Genomic DNA, 19,716 nt, shown 5'->3' with positions numbered 1-19,716 from the left:
AGGCAAGGGGGCCGACAGGGGACAGGGGACTGGGGCCTGCACCCTCAACCTCCCCTACTGCAGAGGCCAGGGCACTGCCGCCTCCGGCCTCCCAAGGGCATGGAGCTTGTCAGGACGTGGCACCCCCAGCTACTCACGTCGGTCTCCAGGAGGTTGTGCATGCTGGTTTCTGCCACCTCCTTGGACTCCTCGAACTTCTCCAGTGCCTGGCGTAGCTCCTCATCAGGGATCTTGCCCTGCCGCTTCTTCTTGTAGTCAAAGTCCAGGCGGCGGCCCTCCAGCTTCTTCAGGTGGTGCTGGAGACAGTGGGGGACACAGGTCAGACCAGCAGCGGCCGGAGACCCGCCCCATGCACGGCCCTGACCCACTGTCCCTGAACCACTGGGGATCCCGCCTGCCTGAGTGGGACCCAGAGGGCAGTGCCAAGGGTGGCAGGAATGGGGCTGCCCCATCCAGCAGGGGGAGGGCTAGGCCCCAGGCTGGCGCAGAAGCAGCACCTGGATCTCCTTCAGGTCTTTCTCACACAGGTTCTGGAGGGGGTCAATGAAGTTCTGCTTGACCTCTATGTCCAGGGAGTCCTTCACCTCCGCCAGGCGCCTCATGGATTCGCCGGCGTCCAGCAGTGCGTCGCCTGTGGAGAAGCCGGGCCTGAGACCACTGGGCCAAGACGCTCCCCAGCCTTTGTCGTTGACACAGGGTTTTGCAGGCTGGAACACAGTGGCGCTGTCCCAGCTCACTGCAGCCTCGAACTGGGCTCAAGCCATGCTGGCATCTCAGCCTCCCAAGTAGCTGGGGCCACAGGCGTGCACCACCACATCCGGATCCTTTCCAACTACTACTACTTTTTTTTTTTTTTTTTGAGATGGAGTCTCGCTCTGTCGCCCAGGCTGGAGTGCAGTGGCCGGATCTCAGCTCACTGCAAGCTCCGCCTCCCGGGTTTACGCCATTCTCCTGCCTCAGCCTCCCGAGTAGCTGGGACTACAGGCGCCCGCCACCTCGCCCGGCTAGTTTTTTTGTATTTTTTAGTAGAGACGGGGTTTCACCGGGTTAGCCAGGATGGTCTCCATCTCCTGACCTCGTGATCCGCCCGTCTCGGCCTCCCAAAGTGCTGGGATTACAGGCTTGAGCCACCGCGCCCGGCCTCCAACTTCTTTTTTTGAGACGAAGACTCACTGTGGCCCAGGCTGGGGTGCAGTGGTGCGATCTCTGCTCACTTAAACCTCTGCCTCCCAGGTTCAAGTGATTCTCCTGTCTCAGCCTCCTGAGTAGGTGGGATTACAGGTGCGCGCCATCACACCCAGGTAATTTTTGTATTTTTAGTAGAGACGAGGTTTCACCATATTGACCAGGCTAGTCTCCAACTCCTGACCTTGTGATCCACCCACCTCGGCCTCCCAAAGTTCTAGGATTACAGGCGTGAGTCACCACGCCCAGCCTTTTTTTTTTTTTTCTTTTAGATGGAGTTTAGCTCTTGTCGCCCAGGCTGGGGTGCAATGGCATAATATGGGCTACTGCAACTTCCACCTCCTGGGTTCAAGTGATTCTCCCGCCTCAGCCTCCTGAGTAGCTGGGGTTACAGGCATGTGCTACCACACCCGGCTAATTATATCTTTTATATACATATATGTTTTGTTTAGTAGAGACAGGGTGGGGTTTCTCTATACTGGTCAGGCTGGTCTCGAATTCCCAACCTCAGGTGATCCACCTGCCTTGGCCTCCCAGAGTGTTGGGATTACAGGCGTGAGTCACTGCACTCAGCCCCATCCCAACTTATAACAGCCCCCGCACTCCAGGCCAAGGGCCTGGAAACTGGAACTCAGAACAAAACAAAGGATCCTAAAATCCCAATCAATACTGGATGTTAAACCAGCCCCCTCCCCACGCTCCTAAAAGGGCCTAGGTTTGCCCTTAAGAGGCTGAAGATGGTGGAAGGATAGATGCTGGGCGGGGGGGGGGGGGGTTCCAGGCCCTGGGGAACCAGCTGGCTTGAGCTGGGGAAGGTCTGGAGCTATAGGAAGGGGCCCCATCGGCTGGACCTGGACCTGCACCTGCCCTGCCTGTGTTGAGGCGTGGCCTCCAGAGAGCACCACTCACCAAAGTTGGACTCGCCACCCAGCTCCTTCCCGTGGCGGATCATGCACTCGCCCAGGAGCCCCTCCGACTGTGGGTAGCCGGGGTTCTTCACCTGGCCCCGGATCTTGGACACCGTGTTGAGCATGGTCAGCTTAGCCCGCGAGGCTGGGAAAGGATGGCCAGGTGGGGGTGGGCTGCGAGGCCTACGCTCCTCTGCCCTGGTGGGCTGCAGCCCCCACATCCCCTGCCCCACCTTTGCCTCCCGTGCCTGTGGACAGTCCAAGCCACACAAAGCACAGTGGAATCCCCAGAGGGTCCCTTCCCTGCTCCCCCACTAGCCTCGAAGGAACTGGCAGCGGGTGGAGAGGTGACCAAGCTCCTCAGGGGACAACACATCCTCCTTCCACGGGCTGCTCCTCTTGGAACGTGGCTATACCTCTCATCTGGGGGGTCCCAGGGAAGAGGCACAGCAGTGATATGCAGTGGGGGTGGTGAGGAGCTGTGTCCCTTCTGCTGCCCGCTCCTGGCAGGGCCTGAGGGGACGCTGCTGGGTGTGTGTCTGCCCCGTCCTTGGCCTCCTATGGAGCCAGTGTTTGGGTTTTCCTTGGGGAAAGGTCCGTCTCTCGGCCAGGGAGACCCATCCCAGGGGCACTGGGTGAGGGGGCGGCCAATACAAATGGGTCCCACAAGTAAGCTGGGAGAGAGGCTCCCTGCCAGGACTGCTGGCTGGAAGAGGGGTTTAAGGCTGGGACGGCCTCGAATAACCAGTCGGCATAAGAGTGAAGTCAATAGAGGGACTGAGCTGCTGGCTGAGGTGGAAAGGCAGCATGCGGCGCCAAGGATGGTCTCTGCACCCCTGGATCCAGCTGTGCTTGAAGCCTGCCACCCATGAGCCTGGTGGTTCTGTCATCCCCTACGTTCCCTCTGACTGACAGGCCCTGGCAGTGGCTGGAGCACCCACCTGGGTTGGGCTGCAGGTACTCAATGGTCCTGGCCAGCACTTCTGTCACCGCCTTGCTGGTGACATCCACCTTCTGTGAAGAGAAGCAGCATGTAAGACTCCACAGCCACCGGGGGCCCAAGGCGCCCAAGGCACACAACGCCCCCACTGCTGCACCGCCTCCTGCCGTAGGAGCCCATACCAGGACCCCCCAACCCCCTCTCTATGTCTTCAGCTCAGCCATGTCCCCAGGGGCCCAGGACAGGGGAGAGAGCTGGTGCCCGTCAAGTCCAGCTGACGAGGCCCCCACACCACCCCAGCTCACCACGCCTGCAGGGCCCCATGAGTCCAGACCCAGGGCCCGTCACAGTTGGCCGCCTCCACTATGCCCTGCAGAGGTCAGGCCCCGGCAGCGCCGCCACCACACAGAGCATGCAGTTTCTTCCTCACCTTCTCCATCTCTTTGAAGTCATCGTCCAGCTTGGTCCCCTCGGCCCCTCCGACCTTCTCACTGACCAGCTAGAGGGCAGAAGAGGTGAAACGCTGTGAGCCCAGGGGGAAGAGGAAGAAGAGCACAGGAGGCCCTGGGCCACCTTCCAGCCACATCGCATCCACAGGCAGAGGCAGTAGGCCGAGTGATCACAACACACACCTCGGGCACTGCCGTGGGCACCCCAGGGCCACACACTGCCTGCGGAGCAGGATGGGCCTACAGGACGGGGAGGGTGAGGGTGGGGGTAGCCTGCCCGCCTGTGTGTGTCCCGACTGCCACTCACATGCCCACTGGGGACCCTGCCACAGCAGACCCCATCTCGGCCACGGTGGAGTCCAGAACCTCAGCCTGGGAACACATGGCTCAGAAGACACTGCTTCCAGAAGCACCTACACAAACATCCCCACAGATAGCAATGTGGAGATTTGCCCCCATCCTTGGGTATTTGGGGTCTACTTAAAAAAAAAAAAAAAAAAAAATCCTGCCAGCTTGGTTGGGAGAGGCAGCAGGAGCTGACAGTTACGAGCAGAGGTGCAGGCGGCCGGGCAGGGAGGCCACCGCTCTCCTGTGCTCTGGTGCCTGTGTCTGCAGGATGGGACAGCCCGGCCCCTGCCCCACGTGGACACTGAGTTTCACAAGGCAGTCGACACAGGCCTGGCACACCTCAGTCAGTCCTCATGGCTCTCAGCTACAGTGAAAGCGATGACAATGACAGGCACTTACAGCATCTCTTTCCTCGTGTGGTGGGAAGGCAGAAGCAGGCACTGAATTCCCAAACCACTCCCTCTGACAGCGCCTGGGATGCGAAGAACAGCCCTGATATGTCCCATGGAACGTGGCGGGAGCTCCTGAACCCCAGTACCACTGTCAGAGCACAGGCGCTGCTTTCTTCATCCCGGGCATCCCATGTGTGCCTGGCGCCAAGGGAGAGGGTCACTGTGAGGCCCTTCCCAGCACACAGCACTTCATGAAGAGCCGAGTGGCTGCTGGGCCCTGCCATAAATGGAGGCTCCCAGAGGGAGGCCACCAGAGGGAGGCCACCTGAGGTCACACGCTTGGCCCTGCCCTCTGGGGGCCAAGTGTCACAGGGTGTGCCATCTCTGAAGTCATCGGCAAATTTAACGTCCCAGGTCTGATCACTTGTGTGAAGATGTGCACACACGGCCCGGGCAGGAGAGGGAGGTGTTGTGTGCCGTGGGCTGGTGAATGTTGACACGGGCCATGGCCTGTGCCCCTGGACCAGGCAACCATGGTGCTCTCCAGGTCCGGTTGGTGCTTGCCTGCCCTGAGCTGTCACAAGATGTCGCCAAGGGATGTCATGAGCGTCCCTGTGGTGCCACATTGCGTTGGCTGTGTGGGGCTGGGGGGTGTCCAGCAGGGCAGTCAGGAGTTCAGGACCCAAGAGCAGGAAGTGTGGGGGCGGGAGAAGCTTGAGCCTGGGGCTCTGCCCACGCCAGGCACCTGCTGTACCCTCCAGCCCATGCCTGGAGGTCACAGCCCAGGGCACCATGAGTACAAATGCCCCCAGCCCCAAGCTCTGCAAAAGGTAGCCTGCCCAGAGTACACTGCTGGTCTTGTGTCCTGGCATCCTGCCCAAAAAGACAGCAGCCCCTTTGCCAAGGAATTCCCGGCCCTCCTCCAAGGCTTGGCGCTGGAAGCCCCCACACCATGGGACTGTCCCCGCCCACACATCGGGACCCTTTCTGTCCACCTGCCTTCATGTGTGCTGGGCATTCAGTGAACACAGGACCTCCAGGCCCCACGCCTCTGACCCCTGTCCCTTTCCTGTGAGTTGGTGGCTCTCAACTCAGCCACACACCACCTTGGAAGCTTCTTAAAAACCCCCTCGTCACACCCACCCCGGGAGGGCTGGACTCTGGCACAGGTGAAAGGCAGGAAATGGCCCTTGCAGGGGAGGAGAGTGGGGCTGCCCTCCATTTCTGCTGAAGGCAGGAGGAGGAAGGAGCCCGCCCTCCCTAGGTGTTTTTGGGGCGTTCCACTCAATTTCCTGGGACAGTTTCACTTCTTGTGATTGTGGCGAGAGAGGGCGTGCTCAGAGCCAGCGGCTGCCGGAGAGGAAAATGAGTGGCTGCTGTGAGACTGGACTCTTCTGGGAAGCCAGGAGGGGAACTGAAGCCAGCGGGCCGCAAAACCGCATCTTCTGGGCCGAGGCCACCCCGGCCCCATGACCTGCCCAGGCAGGACCCGGTGTGCAGGCTGGCAGGATTGGCTCATCAGGGCCCTTCCCCAGGCCCCTGCCTCACGTAGGGCAGAAGCAGAGGCCCTGCCGGCCGGGACCACATCCTGCCTCTGAGGGGAGGGGCTGGGGACCCGCCCTGGCACCAAAGACCCACCTGGTGGCCTCTGGCTCTGGCCCTGGCCCCGCCTGCCCATCTCACCTGGGAATCCAGGTCCCTGCCTTCCTGAGCCCCAGAACGACTTCCTGAACCCCCATAACCACCTGACTCCTCGCACCCTTGACACCCAGGAGGCTGTGTCCTAACTACCCAGGTCCCTCTGCTCAGCTCCGGCTAAGTCCCTTGTGGTGACTGACATTCCCCCATGGGCCAGGCACTGGGCAGGGCACACGACCCTGTAAGGTCCCTTCTCTCCAAGGCTCACAAACTAGAAACTGGCACAGACGGACACAGGGATGAGTGGCCACAGGGAAACATGGGAAAAGCAAGGCAGCCAGGCCAAGTGCAGCGCCAGCCACAAGCGCGGAAACCAAGCGTGGGCTCCTGCCCGTCGGCGCCCTACTCACTGCGGCCTCCACACCAGCACTGCTGAGCACGAAGGGGACCAAGAGTCTGTGGCAGAGCCGGGCGCCACAGGGAGGCTCAGCAGAGAGCGCCTCTGGGCTTGCTGTCTGGAGTGGGCATTCCTAACCCTGGTGCCATCTACCAGGCAAGAGCTGCCTGTTGTGGGGCAACCAGCCCCGATGCCCCCGCATCAGAGACCCTGCCGGTGGGGAGGGAGGACCGAGACCATGGTCCCAGCAGTCCAGTCCTGCCGAGGGAGACTCTGCAGAGACCACCCTCCACTGACTGAGCCTGCATCAGGGTGGCAGGGTGGGTGGGGGACCCCTCCCCACTGCCCCAAGGGCCCCACCTTGACGGGGTCAGAGGACCAGCTACAAACCCCAAGTGACGAGCCGCAGGCCCCACAAGGGCTGCCATCCTCAGAGCGACACCAGCGCCTCCTCTCACCAGTCCTGGAACAAATATAGGCCGGACCCAAGAGGGAAGACTCTGCCCCTGCTTCAGATGCTGGCCTCCCACAGAGGCTGTGACATGTTCCCACCTGGGGCAGGGGGAAGTGAGGTTTGGCCAACCCTGCCAGGTGAGGACCCGGGCTGAGAAGTCACCATGGGAGAGGCCCCGGCTCAGTCAAGCCTGGCAGTGGCTTCTGGGAAGGAACCCACTGTTGCCTGCCAGACACTTCCCCAGGGCTTGGCCAGACTGGCTCGTAGTCTTTCAGATCCGCCCAGTGGAGACACGCCATGCTCACGCATCCCACCTGCAGCCACCACCTGCACGCCCTCATGCATTTTCTGCCTGACCCTGTCACCTGTGAGCCAGGCGCCTGGAAAATGACAGAGCTGGACACGAAGAAGGGGTTTTGCCCCAGAGCATGGGACTCCTGTGCCCCTGGGAGAAGGGGCTATTCCTTTGAAGCCTGGCATTCATTAGAGTTTAGACCTTTGGCTCTCTTTGGAGAGGAGCAAGGGATGTGACATACAGAAGAACAGAGAATACATGGTGGAAAAACGCAGAAATGAACTGTGAAGATGCTGTGGACTGAGAGCCAGGGCAGGGCTGCCGCAGGCAGGAGAATCCCAGGTTTTACCCAGAGGGGTGTGGGCTGCTGCCCTGCGCCCGGCAGGCTCAGCTGTGGTAGCCACTTGGCAGGAGCAGGAGGAAAATTCCGAATCCTGCCGAGTGGAGCTGGCTGCTGATTTAAACATCTCAGCCGGGAAACCTGATCCACACGGCACGGAACACAAACGCCCGTCTCAGGCTTGGTGCCCCAGCAGACAATCTGCTCTGATGAATTAACAGGGTTGTGTTTTTTTTTTCTCTTTTAAAGGAGAAGGCCAGCATGGGGGAGGGCAGGGGAGGGCTGCTGTGGCCCAGTATGCAGGGATGCGCCACATTTGCCCGCGGAGGGGTCGGCCCCAGGGTCCTCGGGTCTCACTCGCAGTCATGCTGGGGTGCTTGGTAATTTCTAGGTTCACAGCAGAGGTCACCTGTCCTCCCTCGGCTGGGGAGCGCGTCTCTGGCTGGTGTCCACCTGCCCGTCGGCGTTGGTGGTGCTGTGGGGGTGCCCACGCTATGCCACAGAGCCACCTCCATGTCCCTCCCTGCAGTCTTCCTCAGTAGAATCCGTGAGAGCACAGACCACAGGAGCCTCACCCAGTGCCAGACACAGGGTAGAGAAATGGCAGGTGGGCACAGCTGGTTAACCACAGCGAATACCTGTGAGAAAGCCTCATCTTTTTTTTTTTTTTTTTTTTTAAAGAGGCAGGGGTCTCACTATGTTGCCCAGGCTGGTCTCGAACTCTTGGCCTCAAGCAATCCTGCCTCAGCCTCCCAAGTGCTAAGACTACGGGGGTGACACTGTGTGCCTGTCTAAGGCCATATATTTACGGGACTAGGGGACAACAGCCCCAGGACAGGGCACGGGTTGGGGAGCTGGGGACCATAGTAGGGGTCCAGGCCCAGCCACCTGCAGGACCAGGAACAGGGCAGGCAGGACACATGGAACAAGAGCCACTATTCACAGTCCCCATGCCAGGTACTCTGTGCTCGGCGCCCGACACCACGAGGAGGAAGCTGAAGGGGACGTGGAGGAGGTGAGGGCTCAGCCCCTCCTCACAGTGGGCGCAGTTCTAACACCGTAGCCGTGTTCAAGGCCTGGTCGGCCACAGAATAGGGCGAAGCCAGGGTAAGGCCTGTAGGAGCAGCAGAATCCTGATCAGACCTGTGTGCAGAACAACTGGAATGCAGGGTTGGGGTGGAGGCCCCAGGGAGGGACACAGGATCCCTGCAGCGTACAAAAAGCCCTGACGTGGGATGAGGGCAGGGGCAAAGGATGTAAGGATGTATCATATCCGCGTGTCCCTGAATCCCTTTCCAACTGCAATGCCCTTCCCTGATGGCCCAACACCTGGGAGCCACTGCCCAACACACATGGCCACCTCAGGTCCATCACAGCTTCTTTCCCATGAGTCAAAAAGTCCCAGACATGCACAGCCTGGAGGCGGCCTGCTGCCCGGCGGCACAGGAAGCCACTGGCCTTCGTGTCCTTTTCCATGTGTGCTCCCAGGCTCCTGGCTTGGTGATGTATCTGTCTGTCCTTGCTGGAAACCTCCAGTGGCCCCAGTGGCACGGGGCCTCTCCGGACCTGAGGCCCTTGTGTGCTGACGATAAAAGCTCACCTATCCACAGCTCTGCAAGCAGCTCTGAGCTTTCGCATGGCAGTAAGCACCGGCGTGGGCGGGGTTGTGGCCAGGGGCTCCTGGTCCGGGAGCCTGCAGGGCATCCCCAGGTGGAAAGCAGTAGTCATTCCTGAACATGCGAAGGGACCAGGCTGGGAGTGGGAGGCAGAGGAGCAGTGGGAGGGGCCACAGGAGCACCACGGGTGCCAAGTGACCCTCACGGGTGCCAGATGATCCTCATGGCCTGGCAGTAAGGAGTCACATGGCAGAAACCCACTCCCCAGCCCAAGGGAAGATGGAGGGAGGCTCTGTCCCGGGGCCGACTGGGTCATCACCCACTGTGTGTGATGCACGGACGGAAGGGTCCCTACAGCCAGCGCTCCCCTCAGTATCTGGGCGTTCTGAGAGCCCTGGATTTGCACTGTCCTTCAAGCCTCCAGCCTCTCAGCAGAGATCTCCCCTCCTGTCCATCAAGGCTGAATGGTTTTTAAAAAGCAGTCTTTGGGAATGGGGGCACTGAAAACAATGAATCGGGACAAAGTTTCTGAAATCATTTTCCCACGGAAACCCCAAACCAGACGCCGCCACCATGGCCAGATCAGGCACCAGGGGACAGCCACAGACCCACCTCTGTGGTGGCTCAGGGGCTCCTCTGGGAATGAAGCTCTGGCAGCAAAACGACAGTGGCTCTGGAAGCCCCAAGCATCCTCTTAGCCAAAGGGGCAGTCCCTTGGGCCTGGGCTGGCAACCGAGATACTCGCTCTGGACTGGAACCAGAATGGGCTCTGCCTCAGACCAGGCCACAGAGGGCCCCTGAGAGCCTGGGTTCGCCATGGCCCCCAGCCTGTGGGGACAGGCCTGCCGCAGACTTCCAGGCCAGAGGTGGGGCTGGGTGCCATGGTAGGGAAAGAGAGCCAGACACTGGGGGCCATGGTCAGGCCCGGCCACCGCAGTCTAAACCGCCTAGGAGTGCATTTCTGCCAACTGTGGTGCTGGCCATTCACGCCATCTCTCAGGGTGTCTGGGCCCTGCCCTGCCTGGCTCCTGGCTCTTGGAGCTAGAGAAAGGACTCTCAGGTTGGCAAAAGGGAGATAAATGCTTTGCTGTGTGTGTGGCAGCGAGCCAGTGCCATTTGAAGTCACAGCCACCGCTCTCTTGCCCGGTACGTGAAAATGAGCGGAAGAAAAAAACTTAGGCAAGATAAATCCTGCAGATGGGCCCTGGGGGCCCCATCCAAGAGTTTGAGGCTGACACATCGGGGAACTGGAAGCACAGAGGAAATCAGCCACCGGAAAGAAGTCATGCAGACGAAGTGGTGACGGCCACGGGGCAGCTCTGTCACCATCCCCGAGACAGAAAGGAGACAGTCAGGCCTGGTCTATGATGGTCTGGTGGCCGGAGGCTCTGTGAGGGCAGCCCCAGGGCCAGACGGACCTCTCCTGTGCTGACAGTGAAGTCACCAGCCGGAGTCCAGCCCACACTGCCTTTCTGATGAGGCCTCCAACTCTGGCTGCTGACTTTAAGCCCCAAGGAACCCTGTGCAGGGCCTGCATCCCGGAAGGCCTCCACCAGCCTGAACCTGACCCGTCCGCCCGAGCTGGGGCAATCCGCCTACCTCCCGGGACGGCCTCCTCCCTGGCCTCCTGGCCCTCGTCTGCATTGAGAGGCTCGGCCTCTGGTCCACATGCTGCCCTTCCCATGCCACGGCCTTGCAGCCTGGCCTCTCCCCTGCTGACCCCTTGGCTCTGGCCTGGCCCCTGGGCCTCGACCTCTGCATTTCTTCTGCGAGGGGCTTGGGAGCATGGGGGCTCTGGGTCTGTCCCCTCAGTCCAAGTTGCAGGCCAGTCCCCAGAGCATGGGGCTGCGTCTTGCTCTCTCCCGTGGCCACCCCCCGCCCCACACCAAGTTGCCCTGGGGACAACCCTCACTGGCCCTCTCATCGCCCCCACACCCTGGGCAGTGCCCGGCACTCAGTAGATACCCATGAACGTTACGCTCTTGGTCAGGGTCCCGCACCCCAGCCTCTCCCTCGCTTCCCAGACGACCTGGAGCTGTGGTACAGGCCTCTGAGATGCGGGCTAGGGAATCTGAGCACGAGGCTGGGAGCGGGGAGTGAAGGGTCAGGCGGACTTGGGTGGTCGCTCAGGGCCTTTCTCCGCAGATCCAGCTCCAGCTGCGACAAGGCTGGGAAGGCGCCTTGGCCCTGGCTGAGGGAAGGGCCTCCTCCCCAAGGTGACTCAGCAGTCCTCGGAAACCCTTGCTGAGGACGCACCCTGCCTGGCCCAGCTCCACATGGGTGTGGGGGAGGCTGCGGGCTGCGCCCGGCAGCCGTATGGGTCCCAGGCTGGCCAGCGCTGCCCGATGGTGGGGGCTCCATCACGGCCCATCTGGCAGAAGCCACGGGTCACACACTCTCCCAGCACATGGTGGCGGGGTGGTGACCTGGGCTCGGCTCTAATGACCAGCAGCCCTGGGGCTCCCATCACCAATACGTCTGCCCAGGAGGAAACAGAGCACTGAGCCCCACCTGCTACTCTCGGGCACCTACAAGACCCACCTGCCCCTCCATGCGTGGGGAAGGAAGGGTGCCCTCTGCTGTGGAAAGCTGGCACCTACTGTCTGTGGCGTGAGGAGGACCCCACAGAGCCCCAGGACAACCCCGTGAGGAGTGGACAGAGCCAGCCGGGCCCAGCAGCTGCCTCTGGGCAGATGTCTCCACTTGATAAACAGGACAGCTAAGGGCCTAGGAGGCATGAGCCTGGCCCAAGGCCAGAGAGCAGGGGTGGTTATGGAGGTCAAGGGATCCCCACTGCAGGCCCCACCAACCCTGGCTGTGCCTGGAATGCAGTCGGGGCAGGTGGAAAGGGAGGGGCAAAGCTCCAGGGCTGGCTGAGGAATCTGGGAGCAGGTGGAGTGGGAGCCAGGAGCTCATGCTACCTTCCCAGGAGATGGGAGGACAGGCCTGCTGACCAGGAGGCTCAGCTCTGTGGGACACACGCTCCCGCCCTTGCCCTTGCACAGGGTTTCACCCAAACATGGAGATGCCAGTGAGTGCTTGGGGCTCCTCTCCTAGGAACAAGTCACACCCGGAGCTCTAGCCCAAGCGAACACATCTACATGAAAATCAGCCTCGTGCATCATGCACTGTAATTTCTCAGCTTGGGGACCAGGCAGGAGGGCCGTGTGACATACAACTGGTAAAATCAGTTTCCGATGAAAACTTATAAAAGGAAAAACCCAACCCACAAACAAATGAGGTGCTAGATCCCCTGAGACTCCGCCTGGCAGGGAAACACCAGCTCTGCAGCACTGAGCGCAGGCTGGTGTTCCCACTGGGGCAGCGTGGAGGATCTGCATCCAAGGGGCAGGGTGTGATGACATCACCCACGTGCACAGGAACCATAAGGCTTTCTTTCTTTTTTTTTTTTGAGACGGAGTCTTGCTTTGTCGCCCAGGCTGGAGTGCAGTGGAGCGATCTCGGCTCACTGCAAGCTCCGCCGCCTCCTGGGTCCGCGCCATTCTCCTGCCTCAGCCTCCCGAGAAGCTAGGACTACAGGCGCCCGCCACCTTGCCCGGCTAATTTTTTTTTTTTTTTGTATTTTTAGTAGAGACGGGGTTTCACCATGTTAGCCAGGATGGCCTCGATCTCCTGACCTCGTGATCTGCCTGTTTCGGCCTCCCAAAGTGCTGGGATTACAGGCTTGAGCCACCGCGCCTGGCCAAGACTTTCTTAAAAATGGATCTTTTCTCAACAGCGGAGCTGAGGCAATGCACAGCCCTGCAGGAAGAGACTGGAAATGGGGCTTGGAGAGAGAGCTGCGGGGCATGGTGACAGCGCTGGGAGGCTGCAGGTGCACAGGTCTCAACGAGGGGCCGTGAGTTCCCTCACTCCCTGAGAGCTGAGGCGACTAGCCCAAAAGCCCAGAGCCCTTCCTGAGACACAGAAACCATCTTCACCATCTCTAAGACCCCTTCCATGTCTGAAGGACTCATGAGAAGCCTCCCACAGGAAGCCCTCCTGATTGATCCCCATCACTGGTCTCCTCACCCCCTCCCATCACACCACTGATGCCTCCTCTCTCGTGCGCCTGCCCCTTCACACCTCGTCTTACACTCCCATCTGCCTGGGTGCCCCCCCAACCCTCCTCAGAGCTTTTGCTCTCGCTGTTCCTTCTCCTTCACTGCGCCTCCCTGGATCTTCCCAAGCTGGGTCTTAGCCACCAGGGCTCTGTCATCCATCCAGATGTCCCCATGGCTGCCAGGCTGCCCCGCCCGCCCCACCCTCCTGCTATCCTCTTGCTTGCTTGCTTGTGGGGGCCCTGCTGTCCCGTCTCAGACACAGGAAGCACTCTCCAATGCTTAGCGCCCTAGAATGAAGGACTCCAGGGACCCTCTTGGAGGTCCTTGCTGCATCCCACCCCTTGACAGTGGCTAAGCTTCGGGGGCAGCAACTCCCCGCAGTGACCCAGAAGGCAGCCAGATGATACTCTTCCCACCACCTTCCTTTTTGTGGCTCACGGACAGTTCACCTGGGCTGATACTGACAGAGGCCACCAGGCCCATTCCCAGCCTGGAGCTGGCTCCCTCCCCAGAGAGCTGCAAGGTTAGGAACACTTGGAAAGAATAAAACGTGAGCGAGGCAGGCTGAGCCTGACTCACATCCTGGGGACCCAGTTCCCACAGCTGGGCAGTTTCTTATGGAGGAGGATGCCCAGGAACACTGACAGGTCTGAGGTCTGGGCGGGTGGCACATGGGAGAGGCAGGCACTGGAGGCCAGACAGAAACCGCCTAAATCCCTGCCTGGCTGCCGGCGGCGAGGAGGGTGCTGAGGTTCTCTACAGAATGCGTGGTGGGCAGAGCTGTGAGCAGGCTCTGAGGAATGTGCCTCCACCTGTCTCCTCTGCCCACCTGGCACACCTGCACAGGGACACCAGGCTCTAGTGACAGGTGACTCACGCCCATGGTGGCCCACAGTCATGGAGGCTGGTCTTCTGAGATGTGGCTACCAAAAGCACCCAGGCTGGAAGTCATCCCAGGCGGCACGGGGCAGGGCAGGTGTTGGTGAGAGGCGGTCAGCAGCTCTACACAGCCAGCCGCGCCTGTGCACTGGGACCCTCTGCGAGCGTCAGGTGCCAGCAGCTGTCACCTTGCAATGGCCACCCCTGCCCATCGCCAGCTCACATGCACTTGCTGTGGTGCATAGGTGCCCCCAGCCGCTCAGAGGCACCACCTGCTCCTTACACAGTGACGTCAGTGGTGGAAACCCGGGATGGGAATCTCAGAATTGCTGACCACGGCCTCAGCACAGAGGAAGCGAGCACATGGCCCGAGCCCCCCGCCATCTCCCCTGCAGCAAGAAGACTGCAGCCTCTCCTCTCTGAAGACTGGCGTTTGGGTCCCGGGCCCGGGAGATGCTGGCAGGTGCAGCCTGCTTCCCAGGGCCCCTTCTGCCCCGCTGTGGCTCATCGTCCTTGGAGGGACACCACTCAGGACAGGCTCTCGTCACCAACCCCTCCCAAGTTCCCTGTTCTCAAACATGAGCTTCCTGTCAGCAGGGCCGAGCACAGGGACAGGGCTAGCAGAGGCAGCACGGGGACTGGCATCCAGGTAGAGTCAGTCACTGAGTATATGTTGAGATAATAAATACTATCTGTTGAGATAACAAACAAATAAGAAGTGGCCCTGCCCTTGGGAGCTCAGGTGTGCCAGTAACACATCAGAGCAAAGGTGTGCCATGAGGTCACGAGGCAGGCAGGCTGACCCGGGATAAGGGTGCCTGGATGGGCGGCACCAGGACTGGATATGGTTCCAGCTCTGCCGTTCGGGGCAGTGACTCCAAGCAGGAACGCAAACCCCTCTGAGTCTCGGGTTCCTCAACTGTCTCAGGCGTGGATGTGCTTTAGAAACCACACACCACCCTACGACCTAGGCTACTGTGCACTGAGCAACTGAGTCCTGAGGAATGATGGGTGGTGGGACCAGGGGCTTCGCCTCCACCCCGTGACATGACCTCTGAGCCCAGTTTTTCTGGAGCAAGAGGCTTCATACACACCCTTCTTTAAGAAGAGGGAGAAAAGGAACACGCCTTCCCTGAGTTACACCCATCTCCAAGGCACCCTGGTGAGGCACTCACAGGACCACACACACCAGGAAAAAGTGTCTACAGCTGGCTGGCTGTGCACGAACTCTCATGCTGCACCCAGAGCGCCTCCAGATCAGCCACAGAGTCAAGTCCCAGTTCCGAAACACTCACGGCACCGCACATATTTGTCAATGGCCGTGACACAAATTCTGAGGTTCTACTGGGGGACGAGGGCGGGAGGAAAGAAGCAAAGGACTGCTGGGCTTGGTGGCTCATGCCTGTAATCCCAACATTTTAGAAGACCAAGGAAGCAGATCACCTGAGATTGGGAGTTCAAGGCCAGCCTGGCCAACATGGTGAAACCCCAGGCATGGTGGCTCACGTCTGTAATCCCAGCTACTTAGGAGGCTGAGGCAGGAGAATTTCTTGAACCTAGCAGGTGGAGGTTGCTGTGAGCCAAGATCACACCACTGCACTCCAGCCTGGGTGACAGAGCAAGACACTATCTCAAAAAAAGGAAAAATAAATAAATAAAGAAGCAAAGGACCAAGAAAGAAATGACTCGACTTAAAGAAGGTTGGTAGAAAATTCCCCACGTCCCTGACACATACCTGCTGCTGTGTCACACCCCAGGCAGCTGCCACAGCCTCTGTGCCCCTTCTCCTGTTTCCCAATCAACCTGCACTCCTGTCTTCCTACCAGCCGGGAACACGGCACGGCTGCCCATCCTGACCTCCTGAGCACCCGACTTCCCGCCTCGGCCTCGCCCGTGGTGAATGCAACTCCTTCCCTGGGATGTCCCCGCCCTCCCTCCACCTCTGCGCACCCACGCTCTCCCTGCCTTCGAGAACGTGCCTCTGTGTGTGAGCGAGCCTGTGGCCGTGACTGTGACCCCTCACTGCCAGGATGTCTGCTGCTGCGACCGATGCCAACACAAAGCATGCCGCAGCCCTGCCTTATGCTTACTTGTATTTTGGGTGGAAAGCAGCCCTGCCTCCCGGGCCCGCAGCCCTTCTCCCCAGGGTTTGTTCTCTGTTGTCATTGCCCCAGAGAACAAGGGACTAGTGCTGCCACTTCCTGAGCTAGGAGCAGTAAGAATATTCAAATCTCTCCCACCCTGCCATCACAGTCTGGTAGCCAGGCTCCTCCCAGCACCCAGGGTAGCTTCTGCTCCCCTGGAAGGACTGGCCCCATGGATGCTGCCTGGGCTCAGGATGGAGGGGAAGGACACGGCAAGGCAGACCCATGCTGCTGGGGCCCCAGTGCTGGGGGCCTCCCTCCAACACCTGCCTAGGGGATGCCCAGGGCAGGGCTCTCTCCCTGCACCAGAAACTCTCCCTCCTTTCCTTGCTTCTTCCTACATCCAAATTCTACCCATCCTTCAAAGCCACGGTCTGGAGCCATCACTGAGGTCCAAGTCAGGTTGAATGAGTATTTACCTGTGCCAGGTACAGGGAAAAAGGAAAGACGTATAACCCGGGCTTACACACACACCAGAACCTAAGGCCCTACGACAGACAGGAGGCCAGCGGGGAGGGAGCCAGGGTGAGTCAGGAAGGAGGTGGCCATGGCCGTGGGCTTTGAAGGATGGGTGGGATCTGGGCGTATGCAGGAGAGAGGGGCATGACATGAGGAAAGGCAGGAAGGGGAGACACGGGGCCTGCAGCAGTGAGGCTGGGTCGGAAACAAGCCCAGGACAAGGTTCAGAAGTGCCCGTTCTGAAGATGTGGGAGGGCGTCACGGGTGGGTATCTGGTGTGGGCTCCAGCTCCTGGATCGGAAAAAACGTGCCGTCAAACTCAGGAACTGTCAACTGTCTTCAGGACAGTCAGTGGTTTTGAACATGATCTGCTCTGGTGTTTCCGGGGTGCGTGGTGCCCTCAGGCTTAGACAGGCAAGAGCGTGTTCTGTGTAAACCTGAACGAGCCGGCGGTTTTAAAAATCCAAGTTAAATTACAGGAACTGAATTTACTATCAGTCCACTAGCTTTTAAGTCACCAAGGTGGGATTCCAGAGACCAGGGAACAACTTCTGCGGAGCTGAAGATTAGTTCCACACAGCGTCACAGCCAAGGAAGGCTGGATGGAACCCCAGCTCTTAGCAGGGCACCTCAAGCCAACACAGCAAAGTGAACTGGTCCTATTTTCTTGATTTCAGTTGATTTCAGGGATGAGAGCTAACAGAGGACAAAACAATTGTCTCCCCACAGGCCTCCTCTGCCTCTCTCTGTCCCCCTGCCTCTGTCTCCTCTGCTTCTCTCCATCCCCCACCCCGCCTCCGCCCCCCCCCCTCTGTCTCCCTCGCCTCTCTCTGTCCCCCCCGCCTCTCTGTCCCCCTGCCTCTCTCTGTCTTCCCTGTCTCTCTCTGATCCCTCTGCCTGTCTGCCTGCCTCTTGCTGTCTACCCTGCCTCTGTCTCCCCTGCCTCTCTCCATTTCCCCTGCCTCTCTCTGTCTCCCCCCACATGCCTCTTAAGGATTGAGATGAAAACCATAATCAGGACAAGGCTTTAAGACAGTGTGAACCTGTGTGAGTTTCTTGTTGCCACCATAACAAATCGCCATAAACCTAGTGACTTATAGCCACACACACGTCTTCAACAACACGCTAAAGCAACACAAAGTCTTCACTAGGTTAGATCTGACAGGGATCTCCCCGGGCTAAGATTGAGATGCTACGAGCTGCACTCTGTTCTGGGGGTTCTGGGGCTTTCCTGCCTTTTCCAGCATCCAGAGGCCGCCCACATCCCTTGGCTCACAGTCCCCTCCTCCTTCCATTGTCAGAGCTAGCAGGCACTGGCCCCTCAGCAGCTACCTCTGTTTTCTCTTCCTTGTCTCAGCTCCCTCTGACCACAGCAGGGAAGGTGCTCCGCTTTCTGAGGGCCTTCTGATGGGACTGGGCCCACGTGGATAAGCCAGGATAACCTCCCAACCCCAGGTCCGTACCCTTCATCCCATCTGCGAAGTCCCCTTTGCCATGTGAGGGAATAGTCACGGTTCCAGGGGTGGAGGTGAGGGGCAGCTGTGGGGAGTGCTGTCCTGCCTGCCACAGGAGCTGGCCACTTCTCATTATTCGTGGCAGCTCTGTTCTAGAAAGTTACTTCAAGGCCGGGCGCGGTGGCTCAAGCCTGTAATCCCAGCACTTTGGGAGGCCGAGACGGGCGGATCACGAGGTCAGGAGATCGAGACCATCCTGGCTAACACGGTGAAACCCCGTCTCTACTAAAAAATACAAAAAACTAGCCGGGCGAGGTGGCGGGCGCCTGTAGTCCCAGCTACTCAGGAGGCTGAGGCAGGAGAATGGTGTAAACCCGGGAGGCAGAGCTTGCAGTGAGCTGAGATCCGGCCACTGCACTCCAGCCTGGGCCACAGAGCGAGACTCCGTCTCAAAAAAAAAAAAAAAGAAAGTTACTTCAAGCACAGAGTTGGCCAGTACTGAGCCACTTCTCAGAGGGGAAACACACAGCTAGGTTTCTGTGAGCCTCTGGTCACAACATGTTCACCAAATGATCACTACGTAACCGTTCTGTGTATTCCATTTTTTCTTTTTTCTTTTTGAGACAGGGTCTCACTCTGTTGCCCAGGCTGGAGTGCAGTGGCACAATCTTGGCTCACTGCAACCTCTGCCTCCTGGGTTCAAGTGAGTCTCCAGCCTCAGCCTTCTGAATAATTGCGATTATAAGTAATTACAAGTAATTGCGATTACACCACCACGCCTGGCTAATTTTGTATTTTTAGTAGAGGCAGGGTTTTACCACGTTGGCCAGGCTGGTCTCGAACTCCTGACCTCAAGTGATCCACCTGCCTTAGCCTCCCAAAATGCTGGGATTACAGGCGTGAGCCACCAGGCCTGGACATTTTTTTTTTTTTGGAGACCAGGTCTTGCTCAATCACCCAGGCTAGAGTGCAGTGGCATGATCACGGCTCACGGCAGCCTTGACCTCCCAAGCTCAAGCAATCCTCCTGCCTCAGTCTCCCAAGTAGCTGGGACTATAGGCATAAATCACCACACCCAGCCTTTTTTTTTTTTGATATTTTTGTAGAGACAGGGTTTCACTTTGTTGCCCATGCTAGTCTGGAACTCCTAGGCTCAAGCAATCCTCCTGCCTCAGCCTTCCAAAGTGCTGGGTGACAGGTGTGAGCCGCTGCACCTGGTCTTTATGCGTATTTCCTTAGTCCATATCTACCGTGATTCACCCACACTAAACTCCTGGACACGGCGCTATCACTCCTGCCTAAGCGAGCTGCTCTCACACATGGTTTCTCTGTGAGGCTCATCCCAGTCTCCTCGCACTGAGGAACATGACATAGCGCTGCTGCATGATGCTGGGGCCATTCTCAACAGCGAAATCACCAACAAAATCCACATAAATGTGAGACACATGGCGCTAAAAGCCTGCAAATCCATGCTGGAACACAGCGCGAGAGCCGGCAGAAGGCAGTGTGGCTTTGTTTGACCTGGGCTAGGAACATATATGCGCTGGGTGACAAAAATTTTTTTTTTTTTTTTTTTTTTTTGAGACAGAGTCTCGCTCTGTTGCCCAGGGTGGAGTGCAGTGGCGCGATCTCGGCTCACTGCAAGCTTTGCCTCCTGGGTTCACGCCATTCTCCTGCCTCAGCCTCCCGAGTAGCTGGGACTACTACAGGCGCCCACGACCACACCCAGCTAATTTTTTTTTTTTTTTTTTTGT

At 59.0% G+C, this 19,716-nt stretch overlaps 1 protein-coding gene across 2 annotated transcripts in view; it reads right to left on the bottom strand.

The window, feature by feature from the left end:
* SH3GL1 (SH3 domain containing GRB2 like 1, endophilin A2) overlaps positions 1 to 19,716 on the bottom strand; it is a 40,591-nt gene that overhangs the window by 3,234 nt on the left and 17,641 nt on the right. The window contains exons 1-6 of one of the 2 annotated variants that reach the window (XM_023185631.2): positions 4,230 to 4,281; positions 3,464 to 3,532; positions 3,035 to 3,107; positions 2,095 to 2,238; positions 498 to 631; positions 138 to 296 (exon numbers count right to left, since the gene is read on the bottom strand). In XM_023185631.2, coding sequence (XP_023041399.1) covers positions 138 to 296; positions 498 to 631; positions 2,095 to 2,238; positions 3,035 to 3,107; positions 3,464 to 3,472 — 519 coding nt within the window. In that variant the 5' untranslated portion in view covers positions 3,473 to 3,532; positions 4,230 to 4,281. Of the gene's footprint in view, positions 1 to 137; positions 297 to 497; positions 632 to 2,094; positions 2,239 to 3,034; positions 3,108 to 3,463; positions 3,533 to 4,229; positions 4,282 to 19,716 lie in introns of those variants that run through there. The other variant, XM_023185630.1, reaches the window with a different exon arrangement.

This window comes from Piliocolobus tephrosceles, chromosome 21, assembly GCF_002776525.5.
Source record: "Piliocolobus tephrosceles isolate RC106 chromosome 21, ASM277652v3, whole genome shotgun sequence".
Taxonomy (NCBI): Eukaryota; Metazoa; Chordata; class Mammalia; order Primates; family Cercopithecidae; genus Piliocolobus; species Piliocolobus tephrosceles.
Note: the sequence above shows the minus strand (reverse complement) of the source record. Positions and strands in the feature narration are given on the sequence as shown.